Raw genomic sequence first — 19,175 nt, forward strand, 5'->3', positions numbered from 1 at the left:
TAGATGATCATCATTATAATGCGAGCCATGGCAGTTTACAACGAACGATATGGGAGCATGGTTGAATGCAACAACGGTCTACCAATTGGATCGTTAGTGAAAATGTGAAAATGAGGACCACCAAGTGTGTAATTAGCCACACCTAAGTAGTTTGAATGGAGCAATACAAAGGACTAACAACGATTATCATCCAAACCAATCTGCTAGGACGGATTGGTCTTTTTTAACGATTCTCAGACGTCCTCCTTCATTTCAAGCGGCGGTCGAGCATGTGTATGGAGTTTTAAAGCTGCTGTACTCTGTACAAGCTTCTTAGATTGTAATTATAAATCCAAGCATTATACCGGTAACTGTTTTTTATTATCAATTCTATTGAGAGACAATGAATAAGAATTATTTCAAAATAATTAGAAAAACCTACATATAATTTATTTCTGAGTGACATGAACTGACACTGTTTATCAGCTACCAGTGCTGCTGAAAGAAAATAAATCCTGCAAACCCTACATGAAGAGATGGCCTAGTCTACAATGTATTGGTAATGCTAGGAATACACAGGTCCATTCTGGAGCTCGATTCTGCGCCCGATCGTTTTGCCCATTTGATTCTCTTATCTTCCGCTCGTTTTTCTTATTTTTTTTTTTTTCAATTCACTTGAAATCGAGCGGAAAAACGATCGAACATGTCAGAAATTATCTATCGAGCCATCTTAATGGCTCAAAATCGAGCCATGTATTCCCAGCATAAGATGTTCAAAGTTATCAGATTAATGCGGTTTACTGTAAATAACAGCTAAATAGTAAAAAAAATAAAATAATTTACAGTGCATTTTACTATGGGACAAGCACACATTTTATATGTATGTGTACACATTTATTTAAAATGTTATAATTTCTTGTGATGGTTATCCTTTAAGGGTGGATTAGCACCACAAGATCATTGTTATTTATATTCTCTTTTCAAAGATTGCCATAATGATGTTTCCCAGTGTGGTCTTTTACCCATGGACCCACCTGCTATTTTAACTGCTTCCGGAGCAGCGCGGTTGAAATCTACTTTCTGCTAGTGGCTGTGCGGCTAGATTTAAAACATTGCCACTGCGTGCTCTAGCTGCTCCAGCCAATCATGCCGCTCTCTTATAACTGCAACTCACTAGCACTGCCATCTATATAATGGGCAGGAGCCGATTTCATTGGCTCCTACCCTGTCATCACTGTAAGCAAATCACATTGGCTTACATTGATGGATAGCGTCAGGAGCCAATGTAAGCAGCTCCCTGACCTGCTCACACAGCTCTGCTGTCATAGGGACAGCAGAGAGAGGGACATGTGGCGATGGGAGAGCGGAATGAACGGTGGAAGTGACGGGTCTGTGCGGCAAATCATCGGTAAGCGCCGTTTTGCGGTACCAGCAATCTCTGGTCCTTAAGGGGCCAGAGACTGCTGGTATGGAAGTAGTTAAAATAAACTTGAATTGTCAGTTATTTATTTCAGACAACACATTTAAAAATGTTTATGATTGTCTTTTGTCAGCATTGAGCTGATGCAATAGATAAAAGTGGCATTCTGCATAGAGCAATTTATAATTGGTATGGGTACAAAGATGGAGCATATACTATGTAAAAGATATCCTAAGCATAATTGAACCAATTCATCAAGAGAACCTGTCTTTGATTACTATGAAAAAAATATTAATTGCACATACCTGCAAATAAGTGGAAAGTGTCTAACATTGACTAGTGCAGTCCTGAGTTCACTATCAGGAGAAAACTAAATAGCAATGGTGTGAATGGAAGGGCAGCAAGGAAAAAGTACTGCCTTCCAAAAATATTGCTGACCCTCTACAGTTTGCTAAAGGCCATGTGAACAAAACAGAAGGATAGTGGAAAATGTTTTGTGTATGGATTAAGTCAAAATAGAACTTTTTGGCTTAAATGAAGAGTGTTACATCTGGAGAAAGAAAAACACTCCATTCCAGGATAAGAACCTTTTCACCTACTGTGAAACATGGTGACGGGAATGTTCTGGTTTGGGTCTTTTGGCTGCATTTGGGTGTGAACAATTTGCTATAATTGATGAATCAATGAACTCTGAACTACAGTATTCCAGAGACTTGCAAAATAAAAGGTTAAGGCATCTGCAGGCAGTGGGCCATCCAGCAAGACAATGGTCCTCGGCACACAAGTCGTTCTACAAGTCATTGGTTAAAGTAGAATTAAAGGGAATCTGAAGTAAAAATAAAAACTTATGATATAATGATTTGTATGTGTAGTACAGCTAAGAAATAAAACATTAGCAGCAGAGATACGAGTCTAATATTGTTTCCAGTACAGGAAGAGTTAAGAAACTCCAGTTGTTATCTATGCAAAAGATCTTATCTGAGCTCCACAATTTTAAAGTAGCAGAGAGCTCTGTCTTCTGAAGCTTATTATCTTAAGTGTCTGTCGCTGAATTTTGTTTTTTTCTGCAGAGTAAAGTTCAAAAGTTCATTGCCCTGCTCTGTGAAATCATTTATAATGCTGAGTGTAGAGAGTAAACTGCAAATATTAGAGAATGATGCAATGTTATAAAAAAAAAACACTATTTAACTGAAAATAAAAAGATGAGACTATTTTCTTTGGTACTAATGTTCTATTAATTATCCGTACTACACATACAATTCATTATATCATAATTTTTTTCTGCTTCAGTATCACTTTAAGTGAATGGCCAAGTCAAAGTCCTGACCTTAATGCAACTGAAATGTTGTGGAAAGATCTAAAGTGAGTGGTTCATGTGAGAAAACCAACCAACCCTTGCCAGCCCTCTCTCCATCCCCTTGCTCAACGGCAGGGCCCTGGTGAAGTTCCTCAACCAGCTTGGTCAAATAACTATTTGGCCTGCCTCTGGCAGTCTTTGGAAGTATTTGGATTTATACTGCAAATGCAGGAGTCGGCACTTGCACAGTACTTCCAAACCCTGCACCAGGTCTCCCGGAGACAGAGAGGACAAGGAAAGCTCTACGGGATCCATAGCCTTCCCACTCCATAGGTGATTATATAACTCTTTTTTCAGATTTGATTTAATATAGAAATCAGCCATTGCTGCACTGGGTAAAAAAACAAAAAGAGGTGGACCAATCATAGTGTCAGTCTGACTTTTTTTCATTTTGGAATTTACAGCTGGGGTTCACTTGAAGTCATATTTACCGGTATATAATATAGATATACATCAATATCTGAAACATTTTAATGGGTTTTCAAACTTTCAATCACCACTGTAAGTGCATTTACTTGCACTCCTATTTAGATTTTGGTTCTTTTATCTACCTGGGCACCTACACAAGCCTATGCTTTTCAGCCAGTAAAAACAAGCTAATTAAGATTATGGTAAATACAAGATCATACCTGTCTTTCATCAGCTGGTAAAGATTTTCTTTCATATATTCAAATACAAAATAAAGATGGTCGTTCTCTCTGATCACCTCTTTTAACTTAATCACATTTGCATGATTAAGCTTTTTCAAGGACTGCAAACAAACAAACAAAACTAATCAATTCTTATTTCTAGAATCAATAAAACGTTACCAGAATGGATAAAGTACACAATATTTACATGGATTTGTATTTTCTAGATTAATTGGGATTTTTACTGCATGTGCAAATTAGCATTTTTATGTTACTAGCTGATGGCCGGGTATGTATTTGGTTGGTGTTGGCTAAGCCCACTTTTCCTAACCCTGACACACAATTACTCGATGACCTAGTTTGTAAGCTTTGCGGTCTACGGCATCAATACTTTGCATTGAAATGAAACATATCTGATTGGCTGTTTGTGGCTCCACCCCCTTTTCTGAATTTGAAACTCAGTCACCCAATGACCAACTGTACCAGGTTTGAGGCTTGTGCCATTAACAGTGCAGGAATGGCAGCAATTAAATGTTACCTTTGAAAATCAATAGGTGAATTTTGATTGGCTTTTGTAGGCTCCACCCACTTTTCTGAATATTAATCCCAGTCATCCAGTGACCAACTGTGCAAAGTTTGAGAACCCTACCATAAACAGTGTAAGAATGGCTGCAGTTTACATTTTCCCAGTGAAATTTGTATTTGTCCCCACCCACTTTTTGGTTATGGGGATAAAAAGTATCCTATATGTTATTCCAGGTAATGTACTTTGTGTGTGCCAAATTTCATTCAAATCCGTTCAGCCATTGTTGCGGATTGAGTAACAAACATCCAAACTTTCGCATTTATAATATTAGTGATATAGTCATAATCAGATCTGAAGGTTTTCAGTTTCAGTGAGTGAAATCTGCAGACTGCTAACGATCCACATAGGAGCACTATAAGTACCATCCAAACTTTATTGCTTGTATTATCTTTTGGTTCACTCAACTTGACCACATACACGGGTCAATAATAATTTATGTTCTGTTTTCAAATCCATGGGATAGTGAAAGTCAATTTCTCAAAACAGGTTGTTTCGGCACACAGCGTTCAGCTCTGAAACTAGGTCCCGCTATGGCAGCAATGCTACAGTGAGCGGGGCATGTAAGGGTAATTCAGGGTTCAAGCAATTGCCGGACTCCAAATTACATCTCCATCAGAGTTGTGACAACTCGGAGGGGGGATACTATTTAACACCCCCGGGGATTTGAGCAGCAGCAGGGTGAGCCATCATTCAGCTCATCCTGCACCCAGCTCACCGGCGGCGTCACAATAAGTACACCAATTTCTACCCATCACGGCACACTCATCTGTGATATATTTCAGCAGAAATCTATAAAGCATCAATCAAACCACAAGCACGGCATTGCTGGAGGCCCATCCCCCTCACAGAGATATTTTCCAACAAGTCCAGTCAGACGTTCAATCAAGAAACTGCAAAAATTGGATGGAATGTGAATTAAGGTGGCCACTAGGGATACAATCTGCCGATTGGTCGTTTACAAACGATTCTTCATGTGGAATAGATCCAATTTCATTAATCTGACCAGTTTAGTTGGGGGAGTTTTGTCCCTTTAGTTGTTCCAAAGGATCATTTCCAAATGTTCATACAAAGAATCGTTCATACGCGATTATTCAGCAGATTTGATCAAAGTAATTGAATGAAACAGAAACTGATCAGAAAAGATTGGTGTGTGTATGGCAAGCTTACAACTAACCAAGGACATGCTGACCAAGGCTAACAAAGGACGTGTTGTTTTCCGGTGCTAACCAAGCACTGGACCAACCACATTCTCAAATCGATATTTCCTGACTGACATGCAGATTAAGAAGTAGCACAGGATGTGCAGCAATAATTACACTGGAGTTTACTGAATGTGTTTTCCTGCTCTGTGCAATATAATACCATATTTCCAACTGTCTGCTGTGTGGATGGCTCCCACACTATCATTTTCCTATTTATAGCTGATGAACCAATGTCAGTGAATATTTACATTGGTAAACATGACGCAGGGCCGGTGCTACCATAGGAAAAAATGGGCAATTGCCCCAGGGCCCCAGAGCCTGTAGGGGCCCCCAAGATGTCCCTCCCCCATCTTAACTGTTGCTCCCCAGGGGCTCTGCAGAGTCTGTTAAGTTGGGAGGTGATTGGGGGAGGGTCAGCAGCCAGCTCAGGGGCCCAGGATGTAAATTTGGCTGCAACAAAGGGCCTCTAATGGCGCTTTTTAGTCAGGGGGTGTCTGTTGGGGGGCCCCCAGGCTAATTTTGCCCTAGGGCCCAATTGTTACTTGAACCAGCCCTGAACATGAGTCAGCCATTACTGGGGAATAGCATCTTATAATAGCAGTTATTATAGCAGTTATTACTACAACCCAAATAGAATAGAAGAAATGGAGACTGTACCAATAGCCTTAGGTTTATACAGAAACAACACAGGAGATATATATATTTATATTTATATTTACTGCGGCTGACATTCATATCATATAATATTACCTTAACTTCCCTTAAATTCATACATTCCTCCCAAGAGTAGAATTTTCTTTTCATCCTGCATAAAAACACAAATATTTATATATTGACATTATGATGGTTAATTTAGAATATAATTAAATTGTAGTGATAGTTTTGCAGAGTTTTTCTATCTGTGTTGCACTAGCCTAAAATTCACCAATGTTTAACCTCTGTAGAGACCACAAACCTACAGTTGCGGATGTGTCTCGAGTTCTCTCCAATGCTTAAGGATTCTTATGCCTGGTACACACCATGCAATTTCCTGCAAGATTGACAGGTTGAATCAATAATTTCAGACAGGTCCAATCAGGTTTCCGATCATTTTTCTAATCAATTTTTCATTCACTTGTATATAAAATCAATAGGAAAATCGATTGGAAACCTGATCAAACCTGACAGAAATGATTGATTTGACCCGTCAATCTGACGGGAAATTGCATGGAGTGTACCAGGCATTAGTACCTGCTTCCCTTTGATAGTAAGTATACTGCTATAATAACCTTTTGCCATTTTCATGCAATAAATAAACAAAATCGGAAGACTTATCACAGGCACAGAAAGATAAGGTGCAATATAAATTTTGCAGAAAAACAATAGTAAATGTATAACATTCATTGCTCTGACTTGCTTCATTCAGAAGCTGTGTAAGCAGGCAAAGGGGTCAGAAAGGATGAAACGGTACTGATACAGTAATTTCAGGATCAAACATGTAGGGTATAATAAAGAACTCTTACAATAACAAAAAATTGGATTTTTACCTTGACACCTTTATAACTGTATTATCCAATTTTTGTACATTGAACTATACATACAATTGGATATTCATACTTAATCATACTTTAAAATAACTAACTATTGACTTATTATTTATTCAAGGCAGATTCTGGCTTCCTTAGAACCTCAATCTCTACGTGGCACATGGCTAAATAAAAATGAAAGCTGGCCATGCCTGTAAATATATGCTTTTGTATAACAAACCCTGAAAGACGCCTATGTCTGGAAACCACTTCTCCAAGAAAGAGCATGGAATATGATGTTGTAGGAGGATTGAGGATAGAGGATAAATACATAGCAGAATTTACCCCTCACCCCTTTAATTGTTGCCTTTCACTCTGCAACAAACTGAAAAAACAACAACATACATGTTTTCTTTTCAGTTATGCTTTATGCCACAATAAAACCTACGGTATTTTGGTCCTTTGAAATACTTGAAACAATTAGGGAGTGCTCCAAAAGTATAGTTTGATAGGTATAGGTATGGCAATATACTGTTGTGTAGACATAATGGTAACACCCATGGCCCCTACACCACAAGTTCTGCCACCACTCCGCCTCCCCCGACCATTCCCCCCCCCCCCCCCCCCCCACCCGCATGGCATACTTACTTTTTGATAGCCACTAGTTCTCCAGATTCATTGCTTTTCCCCATCAGTACATTTCCATATGTGCCATCTCCAAGCTGCTTCATTGTAGTGTAGCGATTCATTTTTGTTGCGTAATGTGTAATCCCGAGATGTTAAAATGATGTCAGTGAGAAGACGTAAACCAAGCAGTAGAAAAAAGTCAGATACTTAAAGCTGAATCTATACAAAATATACATGTGGGAGTTTTATTTCAGAGCTGCTGGTGAAGCATTCGGTTCAGGAGACTGATGGTTAGAAGGAGAAGTTCCACGGATTTCGCCATTCTCAATGGAATCTGAGAAACAAAACAAAAAGAACAAAAACTGTTATCAGCATGAACTCTATTAGGCTGGTAATTTTACTAGTGAGAGCCTGCCTGTGTGAAATCAACTGAGAGGAGCACCATAGTGAAGAGATTAAAGATAACCTGAGGTGAGCGGGATATGGAGGCTGACATATGTATTTTCTTGTAAACAATGCAAGTTGCCTGGCAGCCCTGTTTATCTTCTGGCATAAGTAGTGTCTGAGTCAAAACCCTGCAACAAGCATATAGTTCATGTAGTAAAACCTGAGTCAGCTGACTCAGAGTACCTGATCTGCTGTATGCTTGTTCAGGGTCTATGGCTAAAAGTACTAAACACATGATCAGGAGCACTGCCAGGCAACTGGTATTGTTTAAAATGAAATAAATATGGCAGCCTCCATATCCCTCTCACATTGGGTTCCCTTTAACAGTCTGCTAGCACTAAAGTCATAGTAGAAGAAAAAACAAAATATTGTACATTCTACGTAAAAAAAAAAAAAAAAAAAAAAAAAGTGCTTGGAAATGCCTCTTTTCAATATCTGACAGCTTTTCATTTGCAACTCCACACTTGGTCTCTCCTTCACTTAAAGGGACACTATGGCAAAAAATTGTAAAATTTAAAATCTGTGCAAACATAAACAAATAAGAAGTACGTTTTTTCCAGAGTAAAATGAGCCATAAATTACTTTTCTCCTATGTTGCTGTCACTTACAGTAAGTATAAATCTGACAGAAGTGACAGGTTTGGGCTAGTCCATCTCTTCATGGGGGGGGGGGGGGGGAATTCTCAGGGATTTATTTATTTTCAAAAGCACTTAGTGAATGGCAGTTGCTCTGTCCAACTGCCAAAAAACTGTGTAGCGAGAAGGAAAGCTGGCCAACATAATTGTTTAAATCCTTTTTAGAGAATAACTTTATAAAAAGTAAAAGCCTTGCTGAGAATCCCCTATGAAGACTGGTCCAAAACCTGTCGCTTCTGTCAGATTTCTACTACCTACTTTAAGTGACAGCAACATAGGAGAAAAGTAAGTCATGGCTCATATTACTCTGGAAAAAACATACTTCTTATTTGTCTGTGTTTGCACATATTTAACATTTTGCAATTTTTCACCATAGTGCCCCTTTAAAAAGACTGAAGTGACTGATGTGTCAGCTGTGTGCATAGAAATAATGGCTGTCACAAGTCTTGTGAGTTGGAAGAGAATAAGTGGACAGGGGTATCCTCAACTCTTTCAGAAAACTTACTGACAGAAGAAAATATGTCACACACACTGAAAAGTGGCATTTTGGCCTTTTTTTTTTTTTTTTTTTCTTAAACTAAGTACATTGATTATTTTGTCTGTTCCCATTACATGAATGACTATAGCAATAGCAGATGATTTGCTATAATATTGTAGTACTTTAACATTACCCTTAGAATAGTATGGCTAGAATTTGAATTTCTCAGAACAAAAATTATACAGCTTTATCCACCTGTTTTGTTCGTTGGTAAGTCATTTGGGCCTCTGTTTTATAGAAACGGAAATGGATATGCACACCTACAGTGGTGTGAAAAACTATTTGCCCCCTTCCTGATCTCTTATTCTTTTGCATGTTTGTCACACTTAAATGTTTCTGCTCATCAAAAACCGTTAACTATTAGTCAAAGATAACCCAATTGAACACAAAATGCAGTTTTAAATGATGGTTTTTATTATTTAGTGAGAAAAAAAAAAACTCCAAATCTACATGGCCCTGTGTGAAAAAGTGATTGCCCCCCCTTGTTAAAAAAATAACTTAAAGGTGGTTTATTACACCTGAGTTCAATTTCTGTAGTCACCCCCAGGCCTGATTACTGCCACACCTGTTTCAATCAAGAAATCACTTAAATAGGAGCTATTTGACACAGAGAAGTAGACCAAAAGCACCTCAAAAGCTAGACACCATGCCAAGATCCAAAGAAATTCAGGAACAAATGAGAACAAAAGTACTGTAATTGAAATCTATCAGTCTGGTAAAGGTTATAAAGCCATTTCTAAAGCTTTGGGACTCCAGCAAACCACAGTGAGAGCCATTATCCACAAATGGCAAACACATGGAACAGTGATGAACCTTCCCAGGAGTGGCCGGCCGACCAAAATTACCCCAAGAGCGCAGAGAAAACTCATCCGAGAGGCCACAAAAGACCCCAGGACAACATCTAAAGAACTGCAGGCCTCACTTGCCTCAATTAAGGTCAGTGTTCACACGACTCCACCATAAGAAAGAGACTGGGCAAAAACGGCCTGCATGGAAGATATCCAAGGCGCAAACCACTTTTAAGCAAAAAGAACATTAAGGCTCGTCTCAATTTTGCTAAAAAAAACATCTCAATGATTGCCAAGACTTTTGGGAAAATACCTTGTGGACCGGCGAGACAAAAGTTGAACTTTTTGGAAGGTGCGTGTCCCGTTACATCTGACGTAGAAGTAACACAGCATTTCAGCAGAACATCATACCAACAGTAAAATATGGTGGTGGTAGTGTGATGGTCTGGGGTTGTTTTGCTGCTTCAGGACCTGGAAGGCTTGCTGTGATAGATGGAACCATGAATTCTACTGTCTACCAATAAATCCTGAAGGAGAATGTCCGTCCATCTGTTCGTCAACTCAAGCTGAAGTGATCTTGGGTGCTGCAGCAGGACAATGACCCAAAACACACCAGCAAATCCACCTCTGAATGGCTGAAGAAAAACAAAATGAAGACTTTGGAGTGGCCTAGTCAAAGTCCTGACCTTAATCCTATTGAGATGTTGTGGCATGACCTTAAAAAGGCGGTTCATGCTAGAAAACACTCAAATAAAGCTGAATTACAACAATTCTGCAAAGATGAGTGGGTTAAAATTCCTCCAGAGCGCTGTAAAAGACTCATTGCAAGTTATCGCAAACACTTGATTGCAGTTACTGCTGCTAAGGGTGGCCCAACCAGTTATTAGGTTCAGGGGGCAATTTCTTTTTCACACAGGGCCATGTAGGTTTTGAGGTTTTTTTCTCACTAAATAATAAAAAACATCATTTAAAACTGCATTTTGTGTTTAATTAGGTTATCTTTGACTAATAGTTAACGGTTTTTGATGAGCAGAAACATTTAAGTGTGACAAACATGCAAAAGAATAAGAAATCAGGAAGGGGGCAAATAGTTTTTCACACCACTGTAAATCACATGCGGTGTGCTAGCACCAGGAATATATAACAGACCAATTTAATGCTGTGCCTCCCTCCGCCCTTACTTCCTTGGTTGCTTTTACACATTGGGGAACCCTGCCCAGGACTACGTACTGTATGTATCACATCCTTATTGCCATTGCTTGGTCCTGTCAGGTCTGTCCATATCTTATGCACTTTACATATATTTTGGTCGGTCTGACCATATGTTCTTGAGCATATTATCACACATGGTAAATTTGCATGTATGCACTTTTTTGCTGGCACTTCTTTTGCACTTTCTTATCTTAGCACCTTAGTATTGGTAGACCAATTGTCCAGAACCCGGGTCCCATCACTCCATCATTGGTTCAGCAGTACCAAGGTGGATAAGTGAGCAACCATTAGGGCTTATTAAATTTTATTTAGGAGGTGAGGCACTTATGATTGTTTGTATATTTTCCACATTACTGTGTTGTGCATTGTTTTGGTTTTAAATGTTTTTAGAATTGTTTAGCATTTTCCAATAAAGCATTTTGTAACATCAAAGGTGGTGCAGCAGTTTTCATACCAGGGATCTTTTTTCTTTACTCATTAGTCATTTGGGCCTCGGGGCGATGCGAGTACTCTATCTCTAAGAGCTCATTAAATCTGGTGAGCCAACTTGATATTGTAGGGCTAATGTGGGTACCCCAGTGTTCAATAATTAGTTTCTTACCAATTAAGGTTGAAAACATTAAGAGGTCCATAGATAATTCGGTAGTGGTTTGCAGGCCCTGATCAAAGATTGTCTCTATTTTATTGATACAGAGGTCTAGGCCTGTGTTTACTCTTAAAAAAACCTCAACCTTTTTCCAAAATTTCTGGATTGAGGCACAGGACCACCATATGTGGGAATAATGTAAAACTGGACGAGAACATCTCCAGCAAATAGAGGGAACGGAACTCTATAATTAATTAATGGAATCCGGAGTAGAATACCAGCGCATAATTACTTTATATTGCATTAATTGAAGTAGTGTATTTTTAGGCATCCAAACATTCTCTATAAAGCTCGACCAGCTTTTATCGTCCAGATTAATTTTCAGTTCACCTTCCCACCTCTCCATAATTCTGTCCCGTGAAGTGTAGCAGCGACCCACACAGAATTGACAAGCTCCCTGTCCAGAAACCATTTTTAAAAATTGGACAGTTCCGTCCTAATAGGGCCTAGAGACCTGATTTCTTTGAGTATATAACTTGATATTTTATAATATTTAAAAAATTGAAAATGTGGAGGCGGGCTGGCTAGACCGAACTTTCCCAGGAAATCCCAGCGTCTGGTATCTTGTTCTAAACCGGTTCAGTATGCCAGATTTTCTGTGCTTCTCTGCTGACTCCTGTATTAGGATGAAGGATGCAGGAGAGCCTTAATCTGAACCAGGGCCCCGGTTATGGTGGTGACCTTTGCAACTTGTGACTTGGAGACCCCTAAGAAGCTTCTGTCCCTGGGAAAATTCCCAGTTTGCCCCACTGAAGTACCAGCCCTGGTTGTTCTTTGTATATTCACCAATTTGCATATGGCATTAATATGAACCCAAGGAAAACCTTGGGTCAAAAAACAGATACTTACCTAAGAAGAGGGAAGCCTCTGGATCCAGTGGCTTCCCACATCCTCTTCCTGACCGCCATGGCTGCTTGGGATCCTCCTGAAGATCGCAATTACAGTCTCGCAGCCATGCTTCACCCGCACGAGCAGGGGCGCACCTGCACAGTAACATAGAGCCGCTCATGCACAAGTGGCTCCGGCTTACTTTGCAGGCATGGCCATACTTGCACAGGCACAGTACGGCCACATTCGTGCATAAGGAGGAGCGCGACTGCTACCAGAAATCCGACGAGCACTTCAGGGTCCTCAAGCTGCACCAGTGGTTCAGAGGATGGTGTGGGAAGCCTCTGCAGGATCCAGAGGTTTTTTACCCGAAGTACAGTGAGGAGTGATATTTTCCAACACAACAACTTCTTGACTAGCAGTTTCACAGGAGGGATTTGCCAAGCTTTATTTTCATTGATTATTTCCTTCATGTCAGAGACAACTACATTGCAAAGGTACTAAAATGAAAGGAGGATGGGAAAGCATTTCATACTTAGCTCTGGAAGCTAGCAGCTGCACAAATTGTCTATACTGTATTTTTAACAACTACAAATTACACATTTTAACACCAAATTCTCAGGTATAATTCAATAAAATATCTACAGAATAAGATGCCCGCATGTAAGCAACAATGGGACAGGCATGTTATTCAGCTTCTGTTTTCCATACCTCTGTTACAGCCTTTTTTTCACTTTGGTGAATCCAGAATGAAATGTTCTATAGTACATTTGAATGTGAAGCGCTGCCTGTGACCTAGTTGAGCTCGCTCATGTTTCAGTTAATGCACTTACACCGACTGGACAAAGTCACATTATATGATGATATCTGTTGTTCTGTGGTGCTGCCGAGTGCCTTGGCATCCCCGTAATCTTTAATTATCCCTAACATTAAATGTTGGAGTCGTCTCTTGTTGTTGGATAATCTAAGCAGCACGCGTGTTTCTTGGCCTTTGATACTCTAGTTCTCATGAAAAACATATACTCAAACTGTAATTACAAAATATAGAGCAACTCAGTAAACAAATCCTGGATCTTTGCTTTATCCATGCAGGCACTTCAATTATTATTATGTATTATTACAGATTTACATAGGAGATGAGATGTTAGTGTCAGGTATCAGAGAGGGGAGGTTAGTGTTAGGCAGAGGCGAGGGGAGGTTAGGGTTAGGCAGAGGAAAGAGAGGTGAGGCTAGTGTTAGGCAGAAGAGAGGGGAGGTTAGTGTTAGGCAGAGAAGAGGGGAGGTTAGTATTAGGCAGAGGAGAGGGGAGGTTAGTGTTAGGCAGAGGAGAGGGGAGGTTAGTGTTAGGCAGAGGAAAGGGAGGTGAGGCTAGTGCTAGGCAGAGGAGAGAGGAGGTTAGTGTTAGGCAGAGGAGAGGGGGAGGTTAGTGTTAGGCAGAGGAGAGGGGAGGTTAGTGTTAGGCAGAGGAAAGGGAGGTGAGGCTATTGTTAGGCAGAGGAGAGGGGAGGTTAGTGTTAGGCAGAGGAGAGGGGAGGTTAGTGTTAGGTAGGTGGAGAGAGGAGGGGGGTTCATGTTAGGTAAAGGAGAGAGAAGGTTCGTGTTAGGCAGAGGAGAGGGGAGGGAGGTTATTGTTAGGCAGAAGTAAGAGGAGGTTTGCTATGCCTAGAACACACAATGCAATTTTCTGACAGATTTACTGTCAGATCGATTATTTCCAACATGTCCAATCTGATTTCCGATCGAGGAGAGAAGAGGTTGGTATTAGGCAGAGGAGAGAAGAGGTTGGTATCATGGCCCATACTCACGGGCAACTTTTTGGCCTGTCGCCAGCACACGTGAGCGTGCGCGACAGGCCGGCGACAGCTCCTCGCCAGGTCCCTCCGCGTACACACGCGGAAGAGGGACCAGCGGTTCGACGGAAGCTGTCGCCGACGTTCCTCCTCCCCCCGCCGGAAGCTCCGTATTCCTTTATGTATGTTGCTGTCGCTAGTCCGTGTACTCACTGCTGCGGCGGCGACTGTCGCCAGGCGATTGAGTGGTTCAATTGCCTGGCGATATCAGCGACGGGCGACAGTTCGGGGTGCACGCCCGTGCAACGCCGCATACTCACGGCGCGCGTGTTGCGGCGACAATTGTAGCCCGTGAGTATGGGCCATCAGGCAGAGGAGAGGAGAGGTTGATATTTGGCAGAGGAGAGGGGAGATTGATATTAGGCAGAGGAGAGAAGAGGTTGGTATTATGCAGAGGAGAGGGGAGGTTGATATTTGGCAGAGGAGAGGGGAGGCTGATATTAGGCAGAGGAGAGAAGAGGTTGGTATTAGGCAGAGGAGAGGGGAGGTTAGTGTTAGGCAGAGAAGGGAGAAGGTTAGACTTAGGCATTGGAGAGGGGAGGTTAGTAGTATGGAGAGGAGACAGTAGGTTATTGTTAGGCATTAGAGAAAAGAGGTAAATGTTATGCAAAGGAGAGGGGAGTGAGTGCCGAATCTGCAGTCGACGGGCTACAACGTAAGTACCAAATTTATTTTTTAGTCTATGGACTGATGATTAGTGTACAATCTAAAGACAACAATGAAGCATTGTGGAGGTTCCCCGCAGATTTAGGGTTGCATTTCTGCAAAAATTGTTAGTAAATGGGTCATAAATTGACAGTAGCCCTGCAGCAGAGGCATAGAGAAGGCAATTTATCACTTCCAATATCGGCTGTTGCCTTCATCCCTGATGAAGGCAACAGCCGAAATCCGGATTGGGAATTGTATTAACCTTGATGTGCTATTAAACAAGACGCTTTCCAGTAAGTGTACATGTGTATTGCGCAGTCTTTCAACTGTGGGCGCAGTCTGCACTATTGGTTTTTGTATTCTCTCGCCCCCGCGTCCAGGAAGTTCTAGCCGACGGCCCTTGGAATGCAGCGTGGAGCGCAGAGGGATTGACGTCATATCTGGTTGCCGTGTTTGGAACTGACAGGCAGCGGCGAACTTTCCTCACGCGCCTGGTCTTTTTCGTGCTAATCCAGATTTATCCAGGCTCCTCACTGAGTATTCCTGCTGGCCGTGAATAAACTGTTCACATTACTTACCATATGGATAGCACGGCAGCAGGTATTGTGACTACTGTTCAGTTGTGAGCATGCAGGATCTTTAGCTTTATTTAGCGCTGGGCTTTTCCATCACTATTGACTTTCCATTAATACAGGGCATTGGGACTGGCCTTGAAAAGCCCTGAGCAGCTTGTCTTAAATGTTCGCCGCCTCCTACATTTTGTGTATATGTGCTGTAATGTGCATTAATACATTACCTGTCCTGTGTCGCTGTGTTCATCCATTTTCCTCTCTTTTATTAGCTGCATACACGCTGCCGGTGCATAGCACGCCGGCGCGTGACGTCATACACATGTCACGCCGGCAGCGAGTATGTGGATGATTGAAGAGATGCAGCAGATGGATGGACACCCCGACACAGGACAGGTAATGTATAAATGCACATTACAGCACACATACATTACATACACAAACACACAGTGGAGACGTGGCAGGCTCGGACGATTCCCAAGAGATTTCATGCTGAAATTGATCTGGAATCGGCCTGTGGTGTATGGGCAGCTGACAGATCTCTCTCTAATCAGATTCGATAAGAGAGATTTGTCTCTTGGTCGAATCTGCCCCTCATCGCTTGATGTATGGGCGCCTTCGCCTTTACACTTTGGATAAAAATTAAATTAACCCATTTCCCATGCTTCTCCTTCCAAATATCTTCTGAATCACTGACCCAGAATAAGCATGCTGGACTGTGCTAGCTGCTTGCTGGTTCCATGTATACCACCGAGAGACAAGAAATGTCAAAAAGTTGAACACTGCAGGCAGCTGGCAATTTGTGAGAGTAAATAAAGATGACAGGATACAAAATAAGGATGTATGTATGCAACACGATTATCATTCACAGCAGATTAACACGGTTTTACTAAACCAGCAAGTAGTTCTAATAGTCCGTTATTTTTCATGCACAACACAAAATTAGGGTACTCGACAGAACCTAGATGAGAAGAAAATCCAATTGTGGACAGTCTGTCGTCAGTCTCAGTGATACACTACACAGTAATCGCTTTACATGAGATTAGGAAAGAATTACCCAGAGGACAAATAGAGGACAGCTTACCACTTGTCTTGTCTGTTTTACAGAAAAATGGGAGCATGGCAAGGTATATAGCTGTGGAAGAATTAATGTACTTTTCAGAGACAAATTGTACTGTGAAATGTAATGTGCTTGAGCAAAGTAACACTGAAGCGAAAAAAAAAAGTATTTTTTATTGTATCGCTGCATAGCTCATATCTCATTCAGAAAGAAAAGACTAAGGGCTCGTTCACACTAGAAGCATCTTTGGATTTTTTTAAGCGCCTGCGATTTTTCAAAATCGCCCTGAAAGCACTTACACCATGCTATCCTATGCGCTAGCTCAGATTAGGGCGATCTGTCCGCTTTCTGCTCAGAGAAGCGCTGCATGGACCATTTTCGGGGCGATTTTGCTATAATGGAAGGTATAGGAAAAACACAAAACACTCACAAAATCGCATTGTGCAGCGATTGCGTTAGCATTTTTAAGAATGAATATATTGTATTTATTATTTTTCGGATCAAAGAGTTCACTTCTTGACTGATGTCAGGAAGTGAAAAAAACGGAATTACTCTGCAAAAACGCCTTACACAAAACGTCCAACGAAGAGAAATCGCCGGGAAGGGCAATAAAATTTTTTCTAAAAACGTCCAATGCGAACGATAAACGATAAACAGGAACTCGAGGTGAGAGACACATATGTACTGTATTTCCTTTTAAACAATACCAGTTGCCTGGCTGTCCTGCTGATCTCCTTGACTGGAGTAGTGTCTAAATCACACACCTGAAACAAGCATGTGGTTAATCTAGTCAGACTTGAGTGAGACCTCAAAGAATCCCACCAAAATGATGTATATTGAAAAATCAAAGCAGCAACTTAATGACCAAAAATTTAACTTTTCTACAGGTATGGAGGGAAACAGAAAAACTCAGTTAGTATTTAGATATAATAGGCTGTCTAATTCTCCCTTATCTGCTAGCAATAAGTCACTGTAATTTGAGCTGACACCTCTGTCTGGTCTGTGCTGGGGTGACAAACTATATGTAAACACTGGAGAGTTAACCCTATATGTGCTTCCATGAAACCAGGAAGTATATTTTAATGGTTACACTTCTCTACAGAGATGTTGCTGTTTACAGAGAGCCCGAGGTGAGCTCATAAAATAAAAAAAAAAAAAATTAAAAAAAAGTAGGATACTTGATCAAGGGAACAGGGCGGATTAAGTAGCCTCAAAAACGCTGCTCCCCACCGCTCCTGTGGGCCGCACTGGCCCACTTTCTTTTTCGTGACCTCTGGGTCATGACACTGGAAAGAGAGATTGATTCTCTCACCAGCGCGCAGGGAGGTGGGGGAGCAGCAGGAGGCGCGGCTAGGGAGAGAGAGCTGCCCAAAGACCGTTCTGGAGACCCTGTAGGAACGCTCCTGGAGGGTGTTTTCAACAGGGAATCTCTCTCCCCTGGGTTTCCCTCCGAGATGGTGACAAATAATGTTGCCAATCTCGGAGGGCTATAGCGTGGCGGGAGGGGGGGGGGGGCAGAGAGCAGCGATGGGGGGGGGGGGGGGAACACAGAGGTATGTCATTAGGCAGAGAACATGCCTCTGTGTCCCATCTGCCCCCCCCCCCCCAAGAACCACCTCGGGTTCTCTTCAAAGATATGTTTTTTCTGTAAAGGAAATTATGAAGTTTATATTTTAGAGCAGAGAGGGAGTCCTGGGTTTAGGTCCACTTTAAAAATAGCAAGGCGGAGCCAACAATAAATGGAGTATAATATGACTAATATAAAAAGTAATTACGAGAGGTATATGGGTAGGAAAAACAAAGTGCTATGTGAAAAAGATCCAAAAATGACAATACAATATACACTGATGATAATGACAGAGCAAATAGAAACAAAAGTGGAGCCAGAGAAGGGTAATGATGAATGTCGGAAGTAGAGGATAGACTACTAGTGTAAAGTGAATACAGAAACCTGCATTGGCAAAGCAACAGTTAAGAAAATACCATAGAGCGCGTGTGACTGACACTAATGAGTGACAGTTGGAGAAACCTCCAGGATTTCAGCATGTAACCAATAAGAAAGTACTGTTTTGCTCTGTCATTATTATCAGCGTATATTGTATTGTCATTTTTGGATCCTATGCACATAGCACTTTGTATTTTCTACCCAGATACTTATTCTGATTACTTTTTATATTATTCATATTACGGTATACTAATTTATTGTTGGGCCCACCTTGCTTAGCTCTGCTATTTTTAAGAATTTTTAATATTTTGGTAGTTTAATAAAGTTTCTGCTTTGATTTTTCAATATGCATCAGTTTGGTGCAGTTCTGGTTTCTATGGTCTTTATGGGTTTTTTTATACCGTTCTGCACATGATTATTTTTGTATTATAGTTATTATATTTTGAGATGGTGCTTGTCCAGTCTCGAGTGTGGTAGAATTGAGTGAGACATCTGATCTGCATGCTTGTTCGAGGTCTATGGGTAAAAGTATTAGAGGCAGTGAATCAGCAGGACAGCCAGGCAATGTGCATTGTTTAATAGGATATACATACTGTATGTCAGCTTTCATATGTCTCTCACCTTTGGATCCCTTTAATTCTATCGACTTTTGGAAAAAAAAACACATACGCATGGTTAATTAAATGAAGTGACAACTCAAATGT

The 19,175-nt window shown here is 41.0% G+C and overlaps 1 protein-coding gene across 6 annotated transcripts in view; it reads right to left on the minus strand.

The window, feature by feature from the left end:
• Positions 1–19,175, minus strand: part of MAK (male germ cell associated kinase) — a 79,501-nt gene that overhangs the window by 43,955 nt on the left and 16,371 nt on the right. For all 6 annotated transcript variants that reach the window (XM_068236887.1, XM_068236890.1, XM_068236891.1 and 3 more), the window contains exons 2-4: positions 7,327–7,639; positions 5,924–5,978; positions 3,386–3,507 (exon numbers count right to left, since the gene is read on the minus strand). In XM_068236887.1, the coding sequence (XP_068092988.1) occupies positions 3,386–3,507; positions 5,924–5,978; positions 7,327–7,427 (278 nt within the window). In that variant the 5' untranslated portion in view covers positions 7,428–7,639. The remainder of the gene's footprint in view (positions 1–3,385; positions 3,508–5,923; positions 5,979–7,326; positions 7,640–19,175) is intronic.

Source organism: Hyperolius riggenbachi, chromosome 5 (genome assembly GCF_040937935.1).
Source record: "Hyperolius riggenbachi isolate aHypRig1 chromosome 5, aHypRig1.pri, whole genome shotgun sequence".
NCBI lineage: Eukaryota > Metazoa > Chordata > Amphibia > Anura > Hyperoliidae > Hyperolius > Hyperolius riggenbachi.